This window comes from Centrocercus urophasianus, unplaced genomic scaffold (assembly GCF_019232065.1).
Source record: "Centrocercus urophasianus isolate 14NV4802_14NV808 unplaced genomic scaffold, USGS_Curo_1.0 seq_23, whole genome shotgun sequence".
Classification (NCBI taxonomy): domain Eukaryota; kingdom Metazoa; phylum Chordata; class Aves; order Galliformes; family Phasianidae; genus Centrocercus; species Centrocercus urophasianus.
The window spans coordinates 12,318,972-12,343,595 of record NW_024884789.1 but is presented as its reverse complement, the minus strand read 5'-3'; the positions used below and the strand labels follow the sequence as shown (position 1 = coordinate 12,343,595).

At 38.8% G+C, this 24,624-nt stretch overlaps 1 protein-coding gene across 10 annotated transcripts in view; it reads left to right on the top strand.

Moving 5' to 3' along the window:
* The first annotated feature begins 545 nt into the window (after window positions 1-545).
* Window positions 546-24,624, top strand: part of ZNF280D (zinc finger protein 280D) — a 66,252-nt gene continuing 42,173 nt past the window's right edge. For 7 of the 10 annotated variants that reach the window (XR_006169844.1, XR_006169843.1, XR_006169845.1 and 4 more), the window contains exons 1-12: window positions 546-619; window positions 5,502-5,647; window positions 8,869-8,934; window positions 9,053-9,423; window positions 12,629-12,746; window positions 17,876-17,985; window positions 19,663-19,892; window positions 21,323-21,480; window positions 21,931-22,031; window positions 22,159-22,305; window positions 22,746-22,880; window positions 24,301-24,539. Coding sequence is in view for 7 of the 10 variants with exons in the window: in XM_042824245.1 (XP_042680179.1) it covers window positions 5,509-5,647; window positions 8,869-8,934; window positions 9,053-9,423; window positions 12,629-12,746; window positions 17,876-17,985; window positions 19,663-19,892; window positions 21,323-21,480; window positions 21,931-22,031; window positions 22,159-22,305; window positions 22,746-22,880; window positions 24,301-24,539 (1,814 nt within the window). In the remaining 3 variants the exon portion in view is untranslated. Of the gene's footprint in view, window positions 620-1,900; window positions 2,669-5,501; window positions 5,648-8,868; window positions 8,935-9,052; window positions 9,424-12,628; window positions 12,747-17,875; window positions 17,986-19,662; window positions 19,893-21,322; window positions 21,481-21,930; window positions 22,032-22,158; window positions 22,306-22,745; window positions 22,881-24,300; window positions 24,540-24,624 lie in introns of those variants that run through there. The other 3 variants (XM_042824248.1, XM_042824247.1, XM_042824249.1) reach the window with 3 other exon arrangements.

The following is a 24,624-nucleotide window of genomic DNA, read 5'->3' as shown; positions in this document are numbered from 1 at the left end:
ACCGCCCCGCTAAGGGCTCGTCCCGCCGCTCGGCGACGTTCCATCGGAAGCACGGGCAGCGCTGTGCCGCTTTTGCACTCGGCCGTCATGCAACCCCTGAGCGAACTGCTGTGAAAAAACAGCGGAAAAACGGGCAGGCCGCAAACCCGCACCAGCCCCGCGTACTACATCTCGTTCTCGGGTGCTTTTGTTCCTACGTTCTCCGCTCAGGCGGTCGCGCTTCACCACTTCGCCTCAAACGCCCGATTCCCGCCTCTGAGGCCGGGCCGCCCAACGAGGCACAGGGACGCGAGGCGCGCGGCCGGGTGTGAGGCCCGGCACATGGCACGCGGCACATGGCGCCCGGCCCCGCCCCGCGCAGCCCCGGCCCGGCCCCGCCCCGCGGCGGCGGGAGAACAGGCGCCGCTGTGGGGCTGCCCCGCGCTACCCGTCAGGCGCCGCGCGGCCACCCACCCCCTCCCCGCGCGCCCGCCCTCCTTTCCCCGGCGGCGGCTGAGGTGGGGCGCCGCTATTCGGCGATGTGAGGCGGCTTCGCCAACGCGGCCGTTCCCATCCCCCCCGCCGGCCCGGCAGCCAGGAGCGGGGCGGCGCGCCGCGGCTCCTCCGGACGCGGAGCACGGTAAGCCGGCCCGCCCGCCGCTCTCGGCCTTCCCGCCTTCGGGCCGCGGGGAGCCTCGCCGCGCGGCGGGCGGGCGGGCCGCGGGGGGATTGTCGCCTGCGAGACCGACGCCATCTTAGGTCGGAGCGCGGCCTTGCGGCCTCCGGAGCGGGGCCCCGGGATGCGAGGGCTTCTTCGGGAGGCCCCGTTGGAAATCGAGGCGCTTTCCACTTTGGCCGTCTCCGTGAGGCTCTCCCAGGCCGGGCTCCTCCGTCTCGCGGTGCCGTAGCTGCCGGCGTTGTGCGCCAGGCCCGGTCCGGGCCTCCTGCCGCCCGCCGTGGCGCGCGGGCCTCGCCCGGAGCCCGACCCTCGGCCGAGCTCTTCGGCGGGCTGCGGCGCTGCCGGCGTTCGCGCGGCCCTCGGCCCGCAGTGGGAGCGACGCGCCGCGGGCGGAGCGGCTCCAGGCCGCCTGGAGACCCGGCTGACTCCCGCCGCCTCGCGCCCATCGTGGCGCGGGGTGTGAACTCCTGACTTGTTTGCGGAGGCATTGCCCTTCCCTAGGCGGAGCTTACGGCATCGCAGGGCAGGGAGCGCAGTGTTGGTTGGGTTTGTTTGGCTTTTTTTTTTTTTTTTCTTCTTTCTCTTGAGGGAAGCTCTTAACTTTTTAAAACTTTCAGATTTAGTTTTTGTTTCATTGTTGTTTCTTTGCTGCGGAAGAAAGCACAGCACCCAACAAAAATGCGGTTGCTCTCATTCCTTGGGAAGCTGCAGGTCTCGTGCTCTTTTGCACCTAACATGGCACCAAGCTTGTGTGAACTTGTGTGAGAGGTTACCTGGAAGATTACGTGTAGGTGCTCATAATATCAGGTTGTGTTGTACATAAAATCATGATCCCTTTAATTCGAATTGTGGCTATTAAACCAGAGAGTAATGTGAACAAAGGTTGGATAATTCCATGATAAGCAGTATGGAGAGATGACAAACAGGGCTGGCCTGGAAGCTTTCTGACTAATCCAGACACTCTCACTCTTCAAGCACACCACCAATTCTAGGCTGGTCATTCAGTTTCAGGTGCTCTTAAAGCAGTCTGAAGAAATGTTGATTGTTGGAGCTTTGATAGTTGACCATAAGAGTGGAACAAGCATCTGAAGAAACGCAAGCTTCCCGTATCTTTAAATCTTATTGCAGCTGTGTTTGCCATGATTTTCTATAGTACTAATTTCTGTACATCTCTAACACCTGCTTCAGCAGATTGCCTTCTGGTGTTGCCTATGGTCTTATGGTTTTTTTTTGGGGGGGGGGGGGGAGAGGAGTGGGAGAATGTTAATTATGTATGTAAGCCTACTAAATTTCAATGACTAGCCTTAGTTTTTGCTGGCCAGATGCAAACAAACATTAGCTGTGCAATGGTGAGAACAGGAAGCTTTTTTTTTTTTTTTTTTTTTTTTATAAACTAATGTTGCCTTTTTAAGCTGTATCTTTATGCATTCTAACGTTATTTTAAAATGTTTTGAAGAACTTGTTCACAACTCTTGATGCTTTCTAAGTTAGAATGGAGTTTTAAATACTTTTATGACATATCTGGGATGTCATTGGAGTTATGGACCTTTCTGATCCATAGGCTGCTTTTGAGGAGATGTGTGTACAAATTCATGCTTGTTTTTGTACAGAGTAAAAAGAAAATAATAAACAATGCAGTGGAGACTACATCCACTGGCAGACATTGGTGGAGAGGGCAGAAGGAGTCACTGGTATTGTTGGCTTTGAGGGGAGCAACTAGCAGAATTCTTGACAGGCATGTTCTGCATTTATGAAGTTAAAGCTGAACACTTTGAAACAAACTGTGCACTAAAAACTGATGTAAATGTTTCTGTTGGCAGTGAAGACTATTTGAGCAGTTCCTGCAGATTTCCTGTAGTCAAACCTGTTCCCTTTTACTGCATTGTGATTCCTTAGCCCACTGATTTTTGACCTTTCAGTCACACCAGGCTATTTTTAATGTGCACAGGTTTGTGTCCTAGTGCCTGAAAAGCTGTACTAACACAGCTGAAGGAGCTGCACAGGAGCAAGGTAGGAACTTGTCTGGCTGACTCTTGCCAAGGAAAATGTCAGATAAAGCATGGCTTCCCTTCATGGCATTGCAATGAATGATATGGAAAGAGCTGAAGTAATTTGATACTTGCTTTTAAAAAGCATTGCTTCTTTTTGAGTCACCTCTTGAGAATTCTTTGAGGTGTATTGATTCATAAAATGGAATGGCTCGTAAGCGGTGACACCAGTTGATACAACCTTCTAAAAGTCCAGGCTTATGTTATCAAATTTATATTAAAAAAAAAAAAAATCAGTCACATTATAGTGCAACTGAGGTTATCACATGCTAATGTAGTTTTTTTGTGTCCTGTTTTTGTATAAACTATTTGTGCTCTCACATCCTCTGAGTATGTTTTATAACTGATTGCTTTTTTCCTAAGGTGAAATAAAATTAATTTTCTTAAATAAAAATACCTCTTGTCTTCATATGTATGTGTTCAAGTACATGAGCAGTGGCTCTTAAAATGGTCTTTGCTTTTTGCCTGGAAGTTCGACGGACATCATCTCTCAGTAAGTAAAACAAAGGCCATCTGTAGAGGAAGAGTTGGCTTTGACTCTCTTTAAAACCTGGCACATGGCCCCTCTTGTTTCCATAACGTGGAAATAGGCTTCACGCTCTCTTTTTTCCTGTGACAAGAACCTGGACTCATGTCCTGTTTTCTTTAGCACCTTGTTGAACTCCAGCAGCTTAATCTGAAGAAGGAAGGAAGAGCATAGCTCTCCAGTGTTAGATTGTCTCCAAAACGTGGCATGCAACGTTAGCAGGCCCATTCTTCATACTTCAGCGCAAATAGAGGCAGAATTTTGACTGCTTCTCTGTGATAAGCTGTCACAGACTTGCTGTCAGTCCATCACCCAATCTTGCAGTGCATTCCTCCTGTCCTGAAGTTGTCTCGTCTTAGTAGATGTTAGATGTTTTCTTACTGAATACGTGCAGAGTACTTTGGTTTCAAATGCTGTTGAGAGATAGTGAGGAGGTATTCTTAGCTCTAAGTCATTGTATTTTCAAGAAAGAAAGTTGTATCAATGTTTAATGTGTATGTTGCTCTTGAAATACTTACGGAAAAGAGAAGATCCTGGGAAACTACAAGGAAAATTCTTGAATAAACACCCTTTACACATTATAGGATTAATTATTCAGTTTAAGAATATCAATTCATAAACGTAATCTTGATTTTGATCACCTTGTGTATAAAGCTTGATAGTCTTTAATGACATAATCATCCATAATCTTTATTTCTAAAACATCTGAGCTTGATTGAATGTGGGCAGTTGATAAATAGATAACAGAATTCAGACTTCAGGGGTTAAGTTGAATGTTAATATTTACTGAGGATTTTGGTGTCAGGGGTCTAGACAGTCAAGGTAAAAGACTAGAGTTTGTGATGTGTTTCCAAGATAATGCCTAAATGAATAGTTTTTACCTTCACATAATTCCAGCTGCTTCTGGGCAGAGATTAACTTGCAAAAACTGCAAGGCTTTCAGTGAAGTGCTATGGGATCACAGACTGTAGGAGTTAGAAGGGACCTGTGGAGATACCTAGTCCAGCCCCCTGCAAAAGCAGGCCGCACAGGAAAGTGTGCAGCTGGGTTCTGAGTATTTCCAGAGGAGACTCCACAACCTCTCCAAATGGTTTGTTCCAGTGCTGTGCCACCCTCAAAGAAGTTTTCTCATGTTTGTATGGAAATTCCTGTGTTCTAGTTTGTGCATGTTGCCTCTTGTCCTCTTGCTGGGCACCACTGAAAAGAGCTTGGCACCATCCGTTGACTCCCGCCCATTAGGTGTTTATAAGCATTGATAAGAGTTCCTCTCAGTCTCCTCCAGCACGAACAGTTCCAGGACTCTCAGCCTTCTCTTGTATGGGAGGTGCTCCAGGCCCTTCATCATTGTGTGAGCCAGCACTCCAGATGTGGCCTCAGCAGAGCAGAGTAGTGGGAAGGGCTGCCTCCCTTCATCTTCTGGCTGTGTTCTCTTTAATGCTTCCCAGGACATTGTTGGTCGTTTTGGTCATAAGGGTGCACTGGTGGCTCATAGTCAATCTGTTGGCCATCAGAAAACTCAGTCAGTCTCCACAGAGCTCATTTCCAGCAGTTCAACCCCGAAGCTGCACTGCTGCATTCAAGTTCACTGTTTTACTGTGAATCCTGATCCTGCTTATTGCAGAGGCAGCCCTTTGATTTTATGAAATGAAAACTAGTGTAATATTTTATTTCCTGTACTGCTCAGAAATGCTTTCAAGGTTATGTAACAAGGGATGGGAAGCCCTGGTAAAATCTTAGTTTTTGCAAATGTGGTGAGTTTTGAGCTTTTGTATTTACATGCGTTGTGTTTTTTTGGCTTAATATTTTTTTAAATATGTGAGTAGAATACAGCTCCATCTGGCTTTAAGTTATTCACTTTGGCACGTATTTTACGTGTTTTGTCATGATAAGGGCATTCATGTGACTTATGACTAATATAACTGTAATAGAGGTGTTTTAAAGGATACCTTTTGCTGTAGTTTAGAAGCTTGCTCTTGTGGTTACTTACATATATGATTCAAAAACAGTTTAGATGATATGGGAAATGTCTTGGGAATTTTCTGACGTTTAATATTAAAGATGAGGATTCAGAATTATCAGAAATTAGACAAACTGTTGATCTTTGGAGATCACTTAGATCAGATCAGCTTGAACCTGTGTGGAATGTGGTGGGGAGGAGCCTATTCCGTGGGGATCATTGGCAAGTACAGTAATTTTTGTTACTGACCAGCTGTCTCACCAAGTACTGAATGTTCTATTGAATATTGTTTTTAAATTATTTACTGTCTAGTCTCAAGATGGCAGAGTTATTCATGGAATGTGAGGAAGAGGAGCTAGAACCATGGCAAAAGAGAGTGAAAGAAGTGGAGGAGGATGATGATGATGATGAACCGATCTTCATTGGAGAAATCTCAAGCTCAAAGCCAGCCAGTACATGTAAGATAACGCTTTCCATAATTTGACAGATACTTTATAGTGTGAAACTTCAAACTTGACTTGAAAATATGGAATTTGTAGTGTTAAGATTTAAAGAGTTCTTCATTTTAGAGCTGTTCTTTAGTTTGTTGTCTTATACTGAAAGTTGGAAATTTTAGTTGCTAAAATATGGGTTACGTGCAGCTGTCTGTACCAGTGAACTTAAATCTCTCAAGTAGAAGCAAAGACATTTGAGGATTTTAGTACGGTTAAAAGTCTAGTATAGACAATGCTGAAAGCACGCAATTGCTCTCAATAGAGTTGATATTTAAGTAGATACCTCACCTCTCCCTGCTAAAGTAAATGCATGAATTCTAGTCTTCATGCAGCAGTTCCTCTTATTTTCTCTGCTGCTTATTTTGTGTGTTTGAAGTCAGTCTGAACGTGTGGCCATCATTCTGGTAACTGTCCAAGTGTGTGTTAATAAGGCATAATTGGGGAAAGCGTATCATGTGAAAATAGTGCGAGCCTCTCTGCTAAGTTGGAGGTTTCTACTAATAAACTCGTTCACTCCCTGTAAGCTAAGACATTTTTTCATCGAGTTCTGTAGTTTTCTCTGATTGCAGGCAGTACAGAGAATGAGTGTAGGTGGTTGTGGTGGGCAGATGTGTAAGGATTCAGTGTTTGTCCTGTGCTTGATCTTTGGCAGGTAAGTGAAGGAGAATACTTATTTTTGCTACTTCAGTTGATTTTGGGAATGACAAATTTTGATCCTGTGTGTGGCTTATAGTCAGTTGTTAAGAAGTCTTGCCTAAGCATTCTCTGGTTATCAAATACACAAGGTTGCCTGGTTTCATGCTGTCTGGTTACCTCATCTCTGCTGTGTTTTTGAGATTGTCATAGGCATTTTCTGAAGGTATATAGTTTATGGTAAAGAATCTCAAGGCAAGATGTTAAACAAGGCTCTTCCCCTCACTCCATTGTGTGGACTCTGGACTATTACTGGCTGTTCTGTCATCTTAGATCGTATTACTTTCATCTTGCATCTGAGCTCTATTTGACTTTGTTTCTTACTCACTGGGAATTATCTTTAATTCTTTTTGCACTAGCTTAAAATTTTTGAAAATGATGTTTTGAGTATTAAAGAAGTTGATGTTAGAGCTCACCTAAAAATAATTATTAAGGGTTAATGGTTTTGAATGCTTGAAAAATAGTGTAGATCCTCTTGAAAATTTTGAAGAATATTTGAGATTTAGTCTAAGAATCTGTCTGCAGTTATAAGCTTCCAGAAGGATGGAAAAAATACTCTTTACTGTAATGATATGAGATCTGAGACCTCTGGATTACTGTTGGTTGTTAGCACTAGGTCATGGAATTGGGCGATTATTAATGTGCTAGACATACATTAGAGCAACAAATAGGCCAAGTTTCATTGCATCATTCAAGTCTAAATGTTTTTTTTTCAAGTGGTAAAGTACAGAAATGCGTTGCAGGTGAGAACTGTAATTTTCATACAATTCAGCAACTTCAAGAACTTTGGGTGAAGTAGGCTTGCAGTGTATGCATCTTTTTCTAGAGCTGTCCGTACTCAGTCCTGACACAAGTAAAATCACTTACACTATAACTTCTTACTTTCTCTTTTCTTTCCCTTCCCTGATTTTTCTCCTTGTAATCTTGTACTTCACTATCAAAAACAGCTATGGAAGAATGACCTCAGTTCTTCTTTGGCTTGTAAGTAATACTGCCTGGCTGTAGTCAGGCTTCGGTTTGCAGAATCTTTGTTGGTAATAGGCAGACCACAGCACTCAGCCTTCCTTACCACTGCTGTTTAGTTTCTACACAAGAAAACTCCTGCCTGGTCAGATGGCAAATGGAGGCTTGCCTATTATTCCTAATTTTTCTGAAAGGTATGTTTTCTGCAATACATGGCCATCTTTTTAACCTTCTGCCGACAGTGCAGTTATTAACTGTTAACTTGTAGGATTTTACAATAGCTGTTTGTTTTTTTTTTTTTAATTATTTTCTTCATTCTGTTTTTGTTGTTGTCATTGGGGTTTTTTGTGAGAATAAAAAGAGGCTTTTGTTGGACTGTGGAATTTAAATATGGTATGGATTTGCTAACTGGAGAATATACGTTTTCAGGTGAATCCCAAATTCAGCTATTCCTTGCTCATAGATGATGTTGTTTGAAGTAAGAATAGTATAATTTTTGCAGAAGTAAATTTATCATATCTTGAAAATGCAAGCCTGCTTGGATCTGTTGGTTGCAGCTGCTTTTTCATTAGTATTATCTACGTGAGGGTAACAGGTTGAGAGCTGTTCTGAGCTCTGCTGCCATTCAATTTATTTATCAGACTGAGTACTATGTGAACTTATCTGTGAAAGCAGCATTAAGGTGGTTAAGCGCGATCTATAGATGTTCTAAGATATCTTGCTTGAGATTCTGATGTAATTTGACCCTCGTTTGAGAGGGTGCTTTTGATCTTGTAGATTTGGAGCTTTAATATACGTGTGTTTTCACACGTTTGAGCAAGAAACCTGGCAACAACATGAAGTGAATTGAGAATCTGGTGGTAGAAGAGTATTTTGATTTGGTGAATATTATTTTAACATTCTAGAATTAACCTAAAACCCCATGTGGAGGTGGAGATAACTGAGGAATGTTGGTTAGGGAATAAGCATCAAATCTAAGAAACTTAACTTGTTTCCAAAAAATTAGAATTCTAGTAATAGACTGCTGTCTAGGATATGTTAGAAAATCAGTCCGCTCCAGTATGACTCCTGTATCTTCTCTTTGATTTCCCTTGGTGCTGGAAACTGGAGTTTAGAAATTATTGAGAGAAAATGGTTCCTTTTCTCTGAAGCAGTTGTAGCATTTGGGCGACTTCTTACTGTGCATGCTACAAAGGGAAGTGAATAAATGCATTTCTTACAATCAGATGAGCTAAATATTAATGAAATGTTCATAGTTTGTTTGCACTCTTATTTGTATGTTCATCTATCTCCAAGAAAATAAAACTGAGATTTTTAGGTAAACTAGCCAGCTTAAGAGAAATAGAGTAGAGCATATCTTAATTTGTACAAATGATGTTCTGTTTTGCCAGATTAATTTAGAAATAATATTATAAGTTATAAGTCAAATCCTAATTGGCTTAGTTTGTGGTTATGAATACTTCTTTTAATTTGCAAAGAGATAAGGCTATTAATTTAACTGCAATTAAGTTAAATGTAACTTTTGACAGATATATTGAACAGAGTCAACTTCAGCTCATCACGAAGGCAGATACAGAATGGTGCACCCAGTAGAGGTATTATGTTGTCCTGATATGGTAATGGAAAAAACGAACACGCACAAAACCACAACTCTTAATGTAATATCTGGCCACAAAAATTACAGAATGTTAACTTCGGAATCCTTTGCAACAGGTACAGTTACTTCATTCAAGTCTGACAGTCACCATTATGCAACACCTGCCTCCTGTCCCAGTGCCATGCCTGTTTCATCAGTGTTTCAGTCTGTATCCAGATCTCCTGCTAGCTCTGTAGCAGTTCAGCCATTGTCTAGACCAGTGAATGTTTCAGGAGCTTCACAGACACTGCAGAGGCCAGTTGCTGGGTGTTTATCAGCACAGCAGGCGACCCGATCAAGTTCTGGAATGTCACAGCCTGTTAGCAGACCTGTAACCATTCCAGTCACGACACAGCCGGTATCAAGAAATATCGCGGTTCCTCTAGTGGCCCAGCCTGTATCCAGGCCAGTGACCTCTGTGACAACGCAGCCTATCATACTCAATCAGGTAAGTTTTTATTCCCTTAAAATACTCAGATGTGATCGTGAATAAATTGAGGAACATACTGATCACACAGTTAAATGATTTGAAGACCTTGATTAGACCTATAGAGTAGCATTCCATAAACAGTAAAGATTTTAGAACCATGATCTTGTACTAGTTAATGAAAATATATATTGATAATACTGATTTTACAAACTCTTTCTAAGTGTCAGATGTGCTGCTTGGCTTGAGAATGATAGCTTTAGTAACAGCAGTGTTAACATTAAATGAAAATCTTAGCATTATATTAAATGAAATTGGTGGACAAAGGAAAGGCAACTGATGTCATCTATCAGGAATTCTGAAAGGTTTTTGACACTGTCCCCCACCACATCCTTACCTCTAAACTGAAGAGTTACATATTTGACGGGTGAACTATTCGTTGTGTAAGGAGTCACTTGGTGGGTGGCAGGCAGAAGAGGCTTGTGGTCAGTGTGTCCACATGGAGGCTGATGGAGGTCCATCCTGGAACCAGGCACTTTCCTCAGTGTGAGCAAGATTCAGGTTTCACTTCCCCCAGTGAAATTTTGGTAGAGCAAAGGTCTGATACCATGCATCGTTCTAATTCTGTGTGGATTGGCTATTAATTAGCATGTTACTAATTAGCATGGTTCTGACAGTTAGGAAATCTAGCTGTGCACCTTAAGATTTGGTATTTGTGCTAGTCTTCTGGAAAACTGAGTGGTGGCATCTAATTGTGTGTGTTGTTGTTTTTTGTTTTTTTTTTAACTTACCTGAGCCCTGGCAACATCATTTATACGAATACCGGTCGTAGACTTTCTGCACATGAGTACACCTATGCAGGTTGGATTTTTTTCACTGATCTGGTAAAGCTGTTCTGTTATTCAGAACGTTATTTTTTTCTGAAGCATGAGAAGATGTTTATTTTCACACACTTGGCTCTCTTGTTTTGCATATAAAAACAAAACATTTTAAACAAAAGGGGACATTTGGAGAACATTGTGACTGAATTTCCAGAATGTCAGCCTTTACTTCCTTCCTCCCCAGATGCAATCAGTACATAATAGGCAGATGCACGCATGCCATCAAAATTCCTGGTCTTTTGGAGAAATGGTAGCAGCTCTTCAAAAAAGAAAGCAAGCCCACACAAGGCAGTAAGAAGGGCACATTTTACTTTCATGCGTTGTGCTGATCGTGTTTAAAGTGATGGTGGTTCTGCGAAGTCTTCCGTCCAGTCTAAGAGCTACCACAGGCTTACTAGCTGAAAAAAGGGGTTTACAGGATAAGCTGCTTTGCTTGTAATTTTGCTGTCTAGTACAAAGCCATCGTGGATTCAGTTAAACCTGATGTGTTATGGCCTGTGTAGTTTTTTTGTAAAAAGTATAGCAAAGATGTTTAACAATTAATGTTCTTAGCATCATTCTGACTTCCACAGCTGCACTTGAACATTTGTTTGATTTGGTTACGTTGGATTAGATCACTTTCCAGAGAGAAAAATGGGTCTTCATTATCACTAAGGTCCTATAGTGTCTTCATTTAAGAGTTATACGATAAAAAGAGGGGGATGGAGAGAAACACCTTTTGTTTAATTAAATTCTTTACTGGTACTTAGGAGTCCTAAAACAGGTTATCATACCTGAATGCTAGATGTGAATTTGTGTATTCCTTGAGACTTGTTTCCATCAGTGTAAGTGTGGTGGTAGTTAAAAACGTTGCAATTTAAATGTGAAAATAGCCTTTGCCTGCTTGCTTACTAGAGTGGGAAGCATTGTAAGGCACTGATTTTTACTGCGTAAGATGTTGTGGTCTTTGTTTCATGAATACATTGATGACAAAATGCACGTATCATAGAATCATGGAATGGGTTGGTTTGGAAGGGATGTGGAAGATCCTGTAGTTCTAGCCCCCTGCATAGGAGCTGGATAATCATTTTTTCATGTATGTGCATTGGGTTATCCTTTTTTTTTTTTTTTTTTTTTTTTTTGAAGGACGTGCAGCTAATCCTTTCTAGTTTTGTTTCAAGTACAGTGTGATGAGGTGCAACTAATTGTGTTATTCCGAAGTAGAAAGGTCAAGTGCCAACATAAGTGCCATTCATACATTAATGTTGCAATTGAATGCAACTTTATCATAAGGTTTCTCTTAATGCATTACTACTATTAGTAAAAATATTTCATGTTCCAGATTTGGTCAGTATGAATGGCCTATTGAGATGTGAGCAGCACTGATGTATTTTGGGAAGTGTTTTTCACTGACTTTACCCTGTAGTATTTGTAAGGAGAAGTAATGTTCATGGTTCTTTCATGGTTCTTCCGTGTTTCTTCGAGCAGCGCTTAGTAAGTAACCTTAGTAAGGTCATGGAGGTTGTTCAGTTTTAGTAGATTTCAGTGTTGCAGCTGAGAAATGAAGACTATTTCATTTTTTTAAATAATGGGTCTTGCTGAAGGACAAACCTGTTAACTGAAGGGTGGAAAGGTATCTGTACTTGCAGGTGCTCAAAAGCCTCAAGATGCTGAGAAACATGAACCTACTTTTGCATTAGCTGTGCTTTGAAAATCGTGTTGGATTGTGTTATTCCAAAAAGCCCTTTTGAAATTATTCTGTTAAAGGAAAAGGCAAACCATAGATATCATGAATTTGAGTGCTGCTCACAGTCAGTGTGCTGTAGGTAAACTGTGGCTTTCATTAAAGCTTGGTCGTGTGCAGAATTTGACCAATGTCATCTTTGAGAAACTTCTGACCCCAGCAAGTCTGTTCACCTGAGTTCTGATTTCAGGTCTTCTAAAATACAAGTAGCTATTACACAGGAGTGAAAGAGTTAAAAGATGATCGCCTGAGTTTGTGTTGAAGGAAGGAAGCTCTACAGTTTTCTTAGAAAAGTAGAGTACGATTTGAAACGTCATAAGACTGGTACAAAAGCAGGTGCCATTAGCAATCTACGTAGTTTGAGTTGTGTTTCAGAAAATGTTCTTTCTTGGGTCTTATGGCTATTTTTTGGAGATACAGCTATGAGTAACTTAACAAGCACTGGTAGGAATTGCATACATAAATGTCAAAGTAAACTATTTTGGGGACACTGTAATTAACTTGATTTACAGATGAGTACTTGTAAGCAATCATATGTTTTCAAGAATAAACCCTTTAGAGCCTGAAATTTAGAAAATGTTAAACCTCAAATTTCTTTTCCTTCTTGGAAATGTCTTACTAGGATTATATTATGGATTCTCCACCAGATGCACCAGATAACACATCTGGTATACTGTTCAGTGTGAGACAGAGCTCGGGAGTTCCACAGTACCAGACTGAGCCAACAGTGAGTCTAACAGGTGGGTATAACTGTGGTAGTTGATAGAAGAAAGAAACAGTAATGGCATTTAATTGTGGTGCAGATCTGTGGGTTGTAATTTTAAATAAAGTTTTTAGAATATAGAAGTCTAGAACTTTTTTCTTCCCCTACATATTACACTGTAACTATATAATGCTTTATGAAATAAACCTCAGAACTTTGTGTTGTCAGACTTAACTTTTTATTGCTTTAGACTGAATTACTGTGTAATGTTCATTTGGTTTAAAAAAAGAAAATACTGCCAGATCCACTGTAATCTTCTTGACAGATAAAGGCTCATTTTTTTAATATCAAACTCTTTTCAGCTAACGTGAATAGGAATGGCTGTTAGCAAGAGAGGGGCTGTGGAACAGTGCCAGAAGAACTTCCTGTGTCTGCTGAGTGGATTCCCAGTGATGATTATCTTGGTTTCCTGACTGCTATGTATAGCACTTTGAGTAATTGGGATCAAAAGGATCCTGTGTAGAAAGGGGAAAGGAAAGAATATTGTTTGGCAACACTTTTTTTTTTTAGCTAGCTAAGCTGAAAGTTCAGCAGGAACTATTTTACCTACTTAAAAAGACAACAAACCACTTTTTTGTCATAACAGATGGAAGCATGTAGTATTTTCAATTGTAAACACACTCTAATTTGAAATTTACCCTTTTTTTTTTTTTTTTTTTTTTGGGAAGGATTGCACTTTTGTAATAACTGACCATAATCCTATCAGTAAATTATAGATTATAAAAAAAATTCTGGTTTGTATTTAAGGTAATGGGCTGTTTAAAATGAATGGCCTAACAGTCGTAACAGAAGTAACACAAACCCAGTTTTAGATTGCTAGTCTCTTCTGCTTGATATGGTAATTTTTTGTGTCTCTAGTTTAGGTATTGACTGCAGCTACTCATCAGTGAAGGCAGTATATTTCTTTGCATGGGTCCAACTAATCTGTGATCTGATTCTCCTCTTAGTGGAACAAACTGCTTTTTTTAAAGTAAGCAAGGGTTTTATTTATTGCACATGGTTTGGTTTTCACCTCCAGTTCTTCAAAGCACAGGTATTAGTATAATTTTCTAATTTAGGAAACTTGCATATTTAATAACTATGCATATTTGGCTCTTATCCAGAAAAATGAAGCACTTAAAGGCATCAAGGACTGTAGTTCATTGTGTCTTAAATATACCATACTTAGTGTATGTCTACTTCAGTAAGATACATACACAAAAAAATAGAAAACTGAAAGGTTTATAATTCCTGTTTCAACCTTGATTGAATGTCTTACGCTCCTTTGTGACACCCAAGGCTCATGTAACACATAGATACTTCTAGAGTTCACATTCAATGATACAATGTATATTGCAATAGTAAAGTGTTTCATAATGGCTACAAAACATTTAGGGAAGTTTTCAGCAGTAGCATGAAGTGAAGGTGGCTGACAGTTTCGGCTGTGTGGTCTGTTGCATTCAACAAACTAGTCTGAAGCAACAGTGATGCCAGGGATTTCTGTTTCAATGTAGCAGACCAGAGGCACCTAAAGATGACAATGAAAACAAGACCTGTTTTATACCAGTTAGATACTAAATAATACTTAAAATGATTTTTGCTTATTTTTCAAAAATGCCTTAAAATATATGGTTTTTTAAATGAACAAACAGCAAAATTCAAATGCAGATGGGTCTGTGATCTCCTAGTATGGTTATAGCTTCTTTGAAAGAGGGAATTTATTAGGTCAGAGGTGTATAAGTCAAGGTAAGAATGCCTACTTTATAGCTTCTATATAAAATAATCTTCAGAACATTTTAAGTGTCACAGATAGGTGAAGGTTTTGGGTTTTTTTTTTGTAATAGGAATTATTACTAATTTTGTTAACATGTAAGGATTTTTTTCTTTAGAAATCAGGGTTTCTGTAGTAAACTGAAGTATTTTACTGAAGATTCTTGAAAAAGACCTTCTGTCTTATCCCTGCCCCTTACTACCTAGCTGTACATAATTAAATATGTAGCATTTATGAGTGATGTGGTTGGTGGCCTTGTGCTGAGGTGGATTCAGCAATGCAGGAGAGTGCAGAAGTTGTAACAGCTGTATGAAAGCTTTTTGTGGTCAAGTAAAGAAGAAATGGAAAAATATAACAAGTGAGTACATATGAGGCATAATGTGATAAATCTCCAGATGCTCAAACATCAGCCTTTCCTGCTGGGAATCTGCCTCACAGGACTGAACAGGGAGGCAGTTTGCTTGGTGTAGGTGGTTATCACTGAATAAAAACAGCTTAGATGTGGAGCAGAGGGTTGTTTTCTTAAATACTGGAATGCTTTTCTGCAACAAGTTATCTCTGATCACTGAGAAAGTTCTTAAGATAACAGTTCAGCTCCTAACTACAATCAGAGAAGTTATTGGAACAGTTGGACAGATGGGAGTGGAGATCAGTGTCTTGGACTAGTTTTCTGCAAGTGCATACCTTATCATGCATAGTGTTAAGGCTGCGTGCAGCCTGTGATTGTGGAATGCTGACAAATAAGACCTATGCTGTTACCTCAGATGTGCTGACATGGTGCTTCAGGTTTGCTTAGGGATTGATCACTGTATCAAGATAATGTCGGCTGGGTCCCCAGTCCAAGGATAATCTTACAGTAATGGAGGTGCTGGTTTCAGGGCAACACAAAGTCAAATACTTGAGGGCCAGTTATTAGGCACTAGACCTCTGCGTTTTTAGAACTATTTTTAGGGACTTTTTTCTTAGAAATATTGCAAACAATCGGTGAATTGATTTATTTTCAGAAACGGGCAAATTGGCATAATGTGATCACTGGCTGGAAATAACACTATTTTAATCTTTGGTATTATTTTATGCACAGAATAAAATCTCAAGTGTTTTATAATTATTTAATATTTTATAAATCGTACTTATGTTAAATGAGCTTGAACAGAAGCTGTTCATGAGAGACTTTTCCGTCAGAACCGCCTAAGTCATTCCAAATAGCAGGCAGTGCAGAAACCAGCTGGTTAGTTCTAACTTTATTGAGAACCTATCTGAGATTAGAGTGAGTGAGGATGTAAACAGCAAGCCAGAGAAGTTCAACTGAACATAGTATGGTCTGTGAACTCAAGGATGGGGCCATATATCTTGGCTTTTGTCCTTTTTTCAGCTGGTTTGAGAAAATTGAGTTGGATATCATTTTGTTCACTACTGTATGATTTATTATGTTTATTAATAATATATTTTTAAATGTATATAATTTATTATTATGGGAGATCTTCACTGCTGTATTGCTTTGAGTGGGATGCAAGACAAGCACCTGTGTGCATTCCTCCTAAGTTCTGTGATCCTGTTACTTGGACTAACTATTGCCAAGTGTTTCTTGCAGTTTCCACCCTTCTTTTGCAATGATTGTTTTTGATACAGTTTAAAATTCTAATAGGGAGGAGAATTCAAGTTTCAGGTTGCTCTTGGAATGACTTTCCCTTTGAGAAAAGAGGTAGTCTGGCTGTCTCAGTATATTAATAATCAAGCGCGTTTCCGTCTCAGCCAAAAAGTGCTTTCCAGCTGATAGTAAAAGATCAGGATTTATTCTCAACTTTGAGGTATTTCCATCTGCGTATTTTCTCCTGTAATACTAAAATGAGAAGCTACCTACAGAGTGATTCTATTGTATGGAATCATTTCATGTTTGTTTTTACATGTCTTGTTTGCAGCTGTTCTACTGTCAGACTCTTTCCCAGCAAACAGCAGAGAGTGGCTATAAGATGAAATATTGATGGAAATGTTTCCTCCTCCCCACGTTAGGTAAAACAGTGCATTGCAGCCTAAAATGTACAAAAGAGGTTCTTATCTGTATTCAGGAATGAAGAACTGCATCGTATTTACAGAGAATCTGACTTTTATGAGTTTGTCTCTAAGAAGTTCCATAATTGCATACAAATGTGACATGCCTCAGTTCTGAGGCACTACAGAACACTAGGTTTGCTGTAGAACTTTCTAACTTAGTTTGCCCTCAGCAGACTTGTCAAAGTTTTACAAACTTAGTATTAAGGACCATAGCTTGTGCAATCTCTTGTGCATCTCTTGCACGGTCATCCACTCATGTGAAGGATTACCTGCTTAATTATGATTTTTAGCAGTAACGTTATGCTCTTGGAAAAATACTGCTTGATCCATATCTAGTGTGTGGACTGTGCAATATTATTTTTCTGACAAGATGTATAAGGCTGTTGTGTAATCATCTCTTACCCTGTATTTCTATCCTTGCTATAAGGTGAATGTATCTGTGTGTTTCATAGCCTTGCAGTGTACATCTGACCCTGAAGTTGAGATATTACTTGAAACTTTTTTTAGTTTAATCTGTTTTAACCTGCTTAGTTTGCACGGAGTCCTCCAGATCTGTGAATGACTTGTATATGCAAGAGAACTTCATCTGAAAAAGTAGCTCTCACTGGTGCTTTTTTGCACTTTGGAGAGGACTGGAAGATTGGGTTTACTCATTAGTGTTAAGCATGAGACAGTTTTTGGTTTTATTTCTGTTTTAATTTGTGTGAAAGGTATTAATTTACTCTGATAAGAACACTATTCTTTACTTCCATCCATTCGTGGGAGTAGTTATTTAGAGGATTTGTTCAGTGAAGACACATTTGTTCAAAAGGAGTGATGCATCTGAATAGGCCTAGGTTACAGTTCCTGCCAGAGAGAAATAGGCTCATTATTGAGAACCAGGTGGTGAAATTACTTTCAAAAGCAGTTCTCTTATCCCTGTATGATGATGGCTAGGTCCTGGCATAAAAGTAGTTCTGTGTGCTTCTTCAAGAATTTAAATCTCTTAAAAACATCACAAAATCTGTCTCGTTTTGGGGGTAAGTGGGGAGGACAGAATTAATGCTTTGTCTCTATCATGTTTCCTTTACCTCCCATTTTTCTGTGATTACTAAGATTTTTGTTAAAGTGTATGATGAACGGAACAAACTGAAGTTGATTTTGGGCTAAAGAATTTTAGTTAGAAGGTGGTAGTAAAATGTTGCATATCGTCGCTCCTGTCACATCAGTTGCAGTTTCATTTCAAATAGTATGTTTTGCTAGAATAATAACTAACATACCTGTTATTCTGATTGCAAATTCTGACTTTTATATGTGTTTTACAGATACAAGTACTGCATCAAGCAACATTAAGAATGGAGGGCCATTTCCACGAGCTTGTCCAAAGTGCAATATTCATTTCAATCTTATGGATCCTTTAAAAAATCATATGAAGGTAAAATAACTTGAGGATGATGAACGTTATAAACTGAAGTGGGCTTCTGGTCATGAAAAATGTTTCAGTTTGTAGATAGTCTGGCTTCTGTCTTTGATTAGATGGGGCTAAATTATTGTGAAGTCAGAGAGATAAAGAATGAGAGCCCTAAGTCTTGTTACTTTGGATATTATTTTTTTCAATGAAATGAGGCATATATGCTGCCTCTGTGAATTCTCTCTCACAGCTGTAGCTTTTGAACATTTGGCCAGATAACAAGGAATTTGATGAAAGTAATTGTCTGTAGTAGCAATGCAGGTTGGCCCACTAGTACTGCTAGCAGCAGCCTGTTGACCCACATCTGTGGTAGGTGATTTCTAAGGCAAAAATAACCTTGTAAATTAAACTTTTTTTCCTTTATATATCATATGGGAACTTAAGAAGTCTTCAGAGGGAAAAACATTAATTTGTAACACATACTTAAAGTGATAAACAAAGCTGTCTTAAACTATGCATCTGTTACTCTTTATGAAGCCTACTTGTCATTGTTTCCAGAAACATTGTTTCCTGGAAAATGCTTTTTTTTTATAATTTGGTAAAGATTAGCACAGTTCTCAGGGATCTATTCCATTTCAGAGAGAACAGAAATGTCTTTGCATACAAGAATAAGTCATGTAAAAAGCTGTATGAATTACTTTGGAACAGAATTTTTTGATGCTCTCAATTGCTGTTAACGCAAATTGTTGTAGTTTGAAGGATTTAAGATAAATTATAGCTAGTGTCCTATTTAGCTTCAAAACACAAGAAATGTACAATTCAGAAATGTTATCTTTCTCTAATCATTTTTTGTAAAGAATTGCTTTTGCACTTGGTACTTTAAATGAATGAAAGAGCCATGGATGACAAAAAACTTTTTTTTTTTAAATTCCTATTTACAAAAAGCGTGCTGTCTTCAATTTCTGCACTAGAGAATGAACAGCTTACCATTACGGAAGGTAGTCATGCACAGTAAGACCTGTTTCCCAGCGGGAGATGAGCATTCTGGTTTTGCTCATAGTTACTAACTTGATAGCATGAAGTATCTCATATAGGATATGCTTTTAAAGCATTAAGCTTTGTTGTACAGCTATTGGGTTAAGCATTCATTGTCTACTCTTTCAGGTGAATACAAGTGACGTGTCTGCTGTGTGACCTAGAATTTCTAAATTTTTCAGTAAAACTGAAAAAAAAAAAAAACAAACTTGCAATTCTCAACAAATGTCCTCCCTAAGGAAGTAAAAAATTGCATGAAGTCCTCAATAAACTTGTGCTTGTCAGTAAACTGCTGTATGAGAATTGCTTTTCTTTCTTGTTTTTAAATTTTAGGAAGTAGACATTTTTCTAATGAGTAAGGCACCACTAGGCAACTCTGACATTCTGATTTGAACTGGAAACTTATTTACATGAAACCATGAGAATAGTTATTCAGTGTTAAAAATACTTTGTATTGTATTACCTAAATGTTACTGAAAGATCAGTCCAGAGTTAAAAATGCGTATGTGAGCATGAGTCTGAGTCGGTGTGTCACAGAGTTGAAAGCTTTGCATGTAGCCCTGATTAGCAGGCAGTTTCAGTTTTAAGATGCTGTTGTCACTGATGGAGTTTGTTAAGGGAGTCTTACACCTTTTGTCTCTGTTTCTTCTATCCCTTTCTGTCTAGTATTGTTGTCCAGATCTGGTTAATGACTTTTTTCTGGGCGTGGTCCAAACGGAATGTTCCACTACAACAAGCAAGACTACTGAATATGAGAAAGGAAAGTTGATTATGTTAGTTAACGATTTCTATTATGGGAAACATGAAGGTGATACCCAACAGGTACAACAGGAGCAGAAGACTCACACAACATTTAAGTGCTTCAGCTGCCTGAAAGTTCTTAAAAATAATATAAGGTATTTGAACTCACTTCCTTAATGCTTTAATGATTTGCAGCCCATATCAGTTAATGTCATGCATTTGAAACTTGTCTGTTTGGAATAGAAAGGGTTTGTTTTGTGTGTCTTGCAAACTGTTAATGCTGGATTATTGGACAGAAATTGAATCAATTTTTAGTATGTGTGTTTATCTGTAGCTTTAACTTATTTACAGATTAGAGAACAAATCTTAGAGGTGTCTAATGGAAATAGTGTAGTTCTAATGAGAGCAGTGGTAGCACTTAGAGGTTGGAAAAGGCGACAGCGGAGTATTCTGCAATTTACCATCCTGATTGATGGTGTTGTCAGTAGATGTGAGTGTTGTTTCTCTTCAGGGATTCACAGTGACTAATAGTTGGTCGTTTGCTTATGTAACAACTGTTATTTTGATGGAGTAATTTTAGTTCCAAGTGCTACAAAAAGCTTCAGTAAGCTGTTTTAATAGGTAGACCAATCCATGTCATTGTTCATTTGGAAGTTAAGGTCATTCTGTTTTTTCACGTGCATTTTTTAGGGGAAGCTGAAGTAGCAGAACGTAAAACTGAAAAATGGACTATTCTTTCAAGGGCATAGTCTGCAAGTCCAACTGAACAGCCTTATGCTAACATCAAACCCATGTTTTTGAACAAAAGTTTCTTTAATTTCTGAACATTAAACTTGCTGTTAAGTATCTATATAAATGAAAGTGCCAATATTACATATTTAAGCAGAGTTTACTGTTCTCCATATGAAATATGTATTTTTGTTACTTAAGAATTTGTATTCCAAGGTAATTTCTATACTTCTAGCTATTTATTATGGTGGGCAATGTATTCTCTCTAATTCTAGTGCAAATTTTTTGGACCTTTGTTCTCAAAATGAAACCCTTTCAAAATAGAGCGATTTAGTTAGCAGTAGTGGGTTATGCAGCTAACCTGTTCTTGTGACAACTTACTGTTCCACAAATGACTGACCTGCCAACTTTGTGAGAAGTTCAGCTTAGACTTCTCAGCCGTGATAGATCCTTCTACAGGCACATGGATGAGGAAAATACAAGGAAAATGCAATGACTTTCGGCAGTGAACTACCACAAGTTTCTGTTAACTTTTTGGTTGTTATTTGCACAGTGGAATTTCTTGAAAACTGTCTTTCGTAAGTTATCTTCAGACCTAAATACTTACAAAAAAGAAAGCTCTTGAAATACTCTTGCTTTTGTATGGAGATGTTTGTAGATAAAGCTATGAATGTCCTATGTGAAGATATGGTCTTAGTACTTACTAGAGGTCTGAGTGGCTGGCATATCTTAAATGTTTACTCCTCAAATTTCTTCATATTCGAAAGTGCTCTAAGGTTCCTTTGCATTTTGCGTGTGATACATAATGCATAATGTCTGTGTACATCTTTTTTCACCTGTTTACTCTCATTTTAAGGTTTATGAACCACATGAAACATCATTTAGAGCTTGAGAAGCAAAGCAGTGAAAGCTGGGAAAGCCACACCACCTGCCAACACTGTTACCGTCAGTTTCCCACCCCATTCCAGCTGCAGTGCCACATTGAAAGTACACACACACCTTATGAGTCTTCTAGTAAGTTGGATTATATTGCACTGAATCTTTTTGTAACCTAGAATTTTAGATACTTTTTGACTTTTGCTGGTTAGTAACTTCAGAATGGAACTGTTGTACTTCAAGGGCAATAATTTGGAGGGTTGTAAGCAAAAGTTGGACAGTCATTCAGCTTCTGTCAGAGCAGTATCTGGAAAAACTATTTTTTTATTTTTTATTTTTTAAGTTGGATTCCTGTGGTTTTTTTTTTTTGTGGTTTTTTTTTTTTTAATTGCAAACTTGATTTCAAGAGTTCATACTGTTGAAAGACCTCATATTCCTGAAGTTGTCAAGAGTTTCATCTGAAGAGCTGGAAGAAGATCATTAGATTGTTTCCCCTTTATGTATTCATATACAGTTCACATGTACGTATGTATTATAATTGATTGAATTATGACCCCAAACTAATTTGTGTTTTTTTGCTTTTTCTAGCTATTTGTAAAATCTGTGAATTATCCTTTGAAACAGAACAGGTTCTTTTGCAACATATGAAGGACAATCATAAGCCAGGTGAAATGCCATATGTTTGCCAGGTATTTCAGAATTTGTTTTGTTTTGTATCTGCATTACCTACCCCCTCTGCCTACCCCATAATGCACGCACCCCATCTGTTTTTACTTTTTATAGACTTTTAACAAGAAGCAAAATTTCTTATTTTAGGTATGCAACTACAGATCCTCAGCTTTTTCAGATGTAGAAACACATTTCAGAACAGTTCATGAAAATACAAAACATCTGCTATGTCCATTTTGCCTCAAAGTAATTAAAATTGGAGCACCGTATATGCATCATTACATGAGGCATCAGGTAAGCAGATGCTTTCTTAATTCTTGAAAAATGCTAAATATCAAGATTCTCTTCCTAAAAAAAAGTATCTGAAAAAGCATAACTGATTTGTATAGTGTTAACAGATAAAAATAGTCAATAAAATATGAAGACCTAGAGGTGCTTGTTGTGAGAAGTTTCTAAGTGAGTTGTCAGACTGTCGTGTTTTATATGACAGGAGTTCCTGCTTAAAAATCTCTGGACACTATGCATTACCATGTTGTCTTACCGTGACTGGTAAACTGATTCCTTCTTGGTAGCAGCACTGCTTTACGTCTGTACTGAGTGTCTTGACCTTGTGCAATATTAGGAGTTTGTCAGGTTGATCTTTACAAGTGGAATAGCCATTCTTTGAGAGAATAAGGTTAGAATTTTTTCTGTGACGTCCTTGCTTACTCTAGACTGGCTTCCTTTTTTTCAAGAAAAAAGGAATATACCGTTGCACTAAGTGTAGACTGCAGTTTTTGACTTGCAAAGAAAAAATGGATCACAAGACTCAGCATCACCGAACATTTAGAAAGCCTAAACAGTTGGAAGGATTGCCTCCTGGAACAAAGGTAAGTGAAGAATAATGGAGCAAATGAAAAAAAAATGTATTGGAAGAAGAAAATGTTGAAATGGAAAGAGTACTTCTTTCTTTTCCGCAGCAAAGAAATTTTTGTTGCCTCTGAAACAAAAAATTCATTTCCTCTTAAAGAAGGGCTAGCAACATTTCACAGCTTCCACTAGTTGGTCTGTGTCGTTGCCCTGTCCCATTCCATTCGTACATGTGCTGGTAGTGCAGTCAGTGATACTTTCTTGAGCTGTCTGTTAATTTGTCCCTTTCCAGTTATTATTTCTTGTGTTAGGAGAAAAGCAGGTAATGTGGATGTTGATCTGTAGTCATAATTTCTTATGTAAGACTTCCAATATGTGGAAGGTAGTAGCAAAATGCAGGTGCAGTGCAAGATGATTTTCCATGGGCATTATGTGCTTACAACTGGGTGTACAAAGTCTTTTTATCTTCTGCATTTCAAGGGCTGAGGAGAAGAACCCAACAGTGTGTGACGTAAACTTGGTTTTACGTCACTTAATATTTAGCATTAAGTCCATGTCTTGAGAAGGAACAACTTGCCTGTATATTTCAGAACTTTCTTACAGCCTTTCAATGAATTGTGAAGATTTATTGTCTTTCACTTGAAGTGAATAAAAAAATGAACATCTTAATTAACTACTCACAGTTGATTTCCTCTAAAATACTGTCTTATGTTTTGTAAGGGAAATGACTGAAATTGAAGTTGTGTTGCTTGGTAGTGATTCTGGATTCTGTGATGTCACTTCAGTATTTTAGAAGATTCAGAGTATTTGTAATTAATAAAAGCTTAGCTTGCTTTGTGTTAAAGCTTTGGTGTTAGGAGACCTTGACAGAGTGTAGATAATAAAACTGAAGAGCCTGGAACAAGACTTAAAAGCTGAGCTGCTTCTAAGCTGTAAGTAGGGGCAAGAAGTGTAATTTAGAAGCCAGAATTTGTCTTTGAAGGGTCTAGAATGAAGAGCAAAAATTATATGAAGTACCTTTTCTAATCATGAGGCAACAGTACACAGAGGTTTAGTTTAATCCAGGAACTGATTTGTTTGGTGTTTTCTGAGCTGAGCTAATTGTTCTGACCCATCTGGCTCTTATCTACAACTACTTTTTCTTGCTTGGTTATTGGTTTTAAGAGTAGGATATAGGCAGTTGCAGGTCTGAAGAGAGAGTGGTGTTTTTTTGTCATAGCTAATTATTTCCACCAAAACAAGAGCTTTTTAAGATCTAGCAGACTACTCTAGTCAACAGTAGTGCGTATTTTTCAAAACTGTATTTACTGAGGAAGATTTCGTATGCTATGCAAGATAGTCACTTCTGTCTTGAAGCGACTAAAACTTTGAGGAAGAACAGAAATGGGAACTTAACCAGCTTAAATCTAAATAGAAAAACTTCTTATTTTGTACTTGTAGGTTACTATTCGAGCATCTATTGGATCTCTTCAGTCAGGATCTTCAGTTAGCACAAGCACATCCACGTTTCAGTTATCACCTAAAGCGAAGAATACAACTGCTAGGAATCATAGCAGATCTAATTCAAATAAATCGAAAGCAAGATCAAAACCAACAACTGCACTGAAGAAGCAAAATGCATGGACCAACAGCAGCAGCAAAAAAAAAAAGGTTACAAATACAGCATTGCATAATCTAAGGTAAAATAGGAGCATTAAAATACACTGAAGTATGCTTTGAATATAAGTATCCAATCATTTAATTATTTTTCAATAACTTACGGTC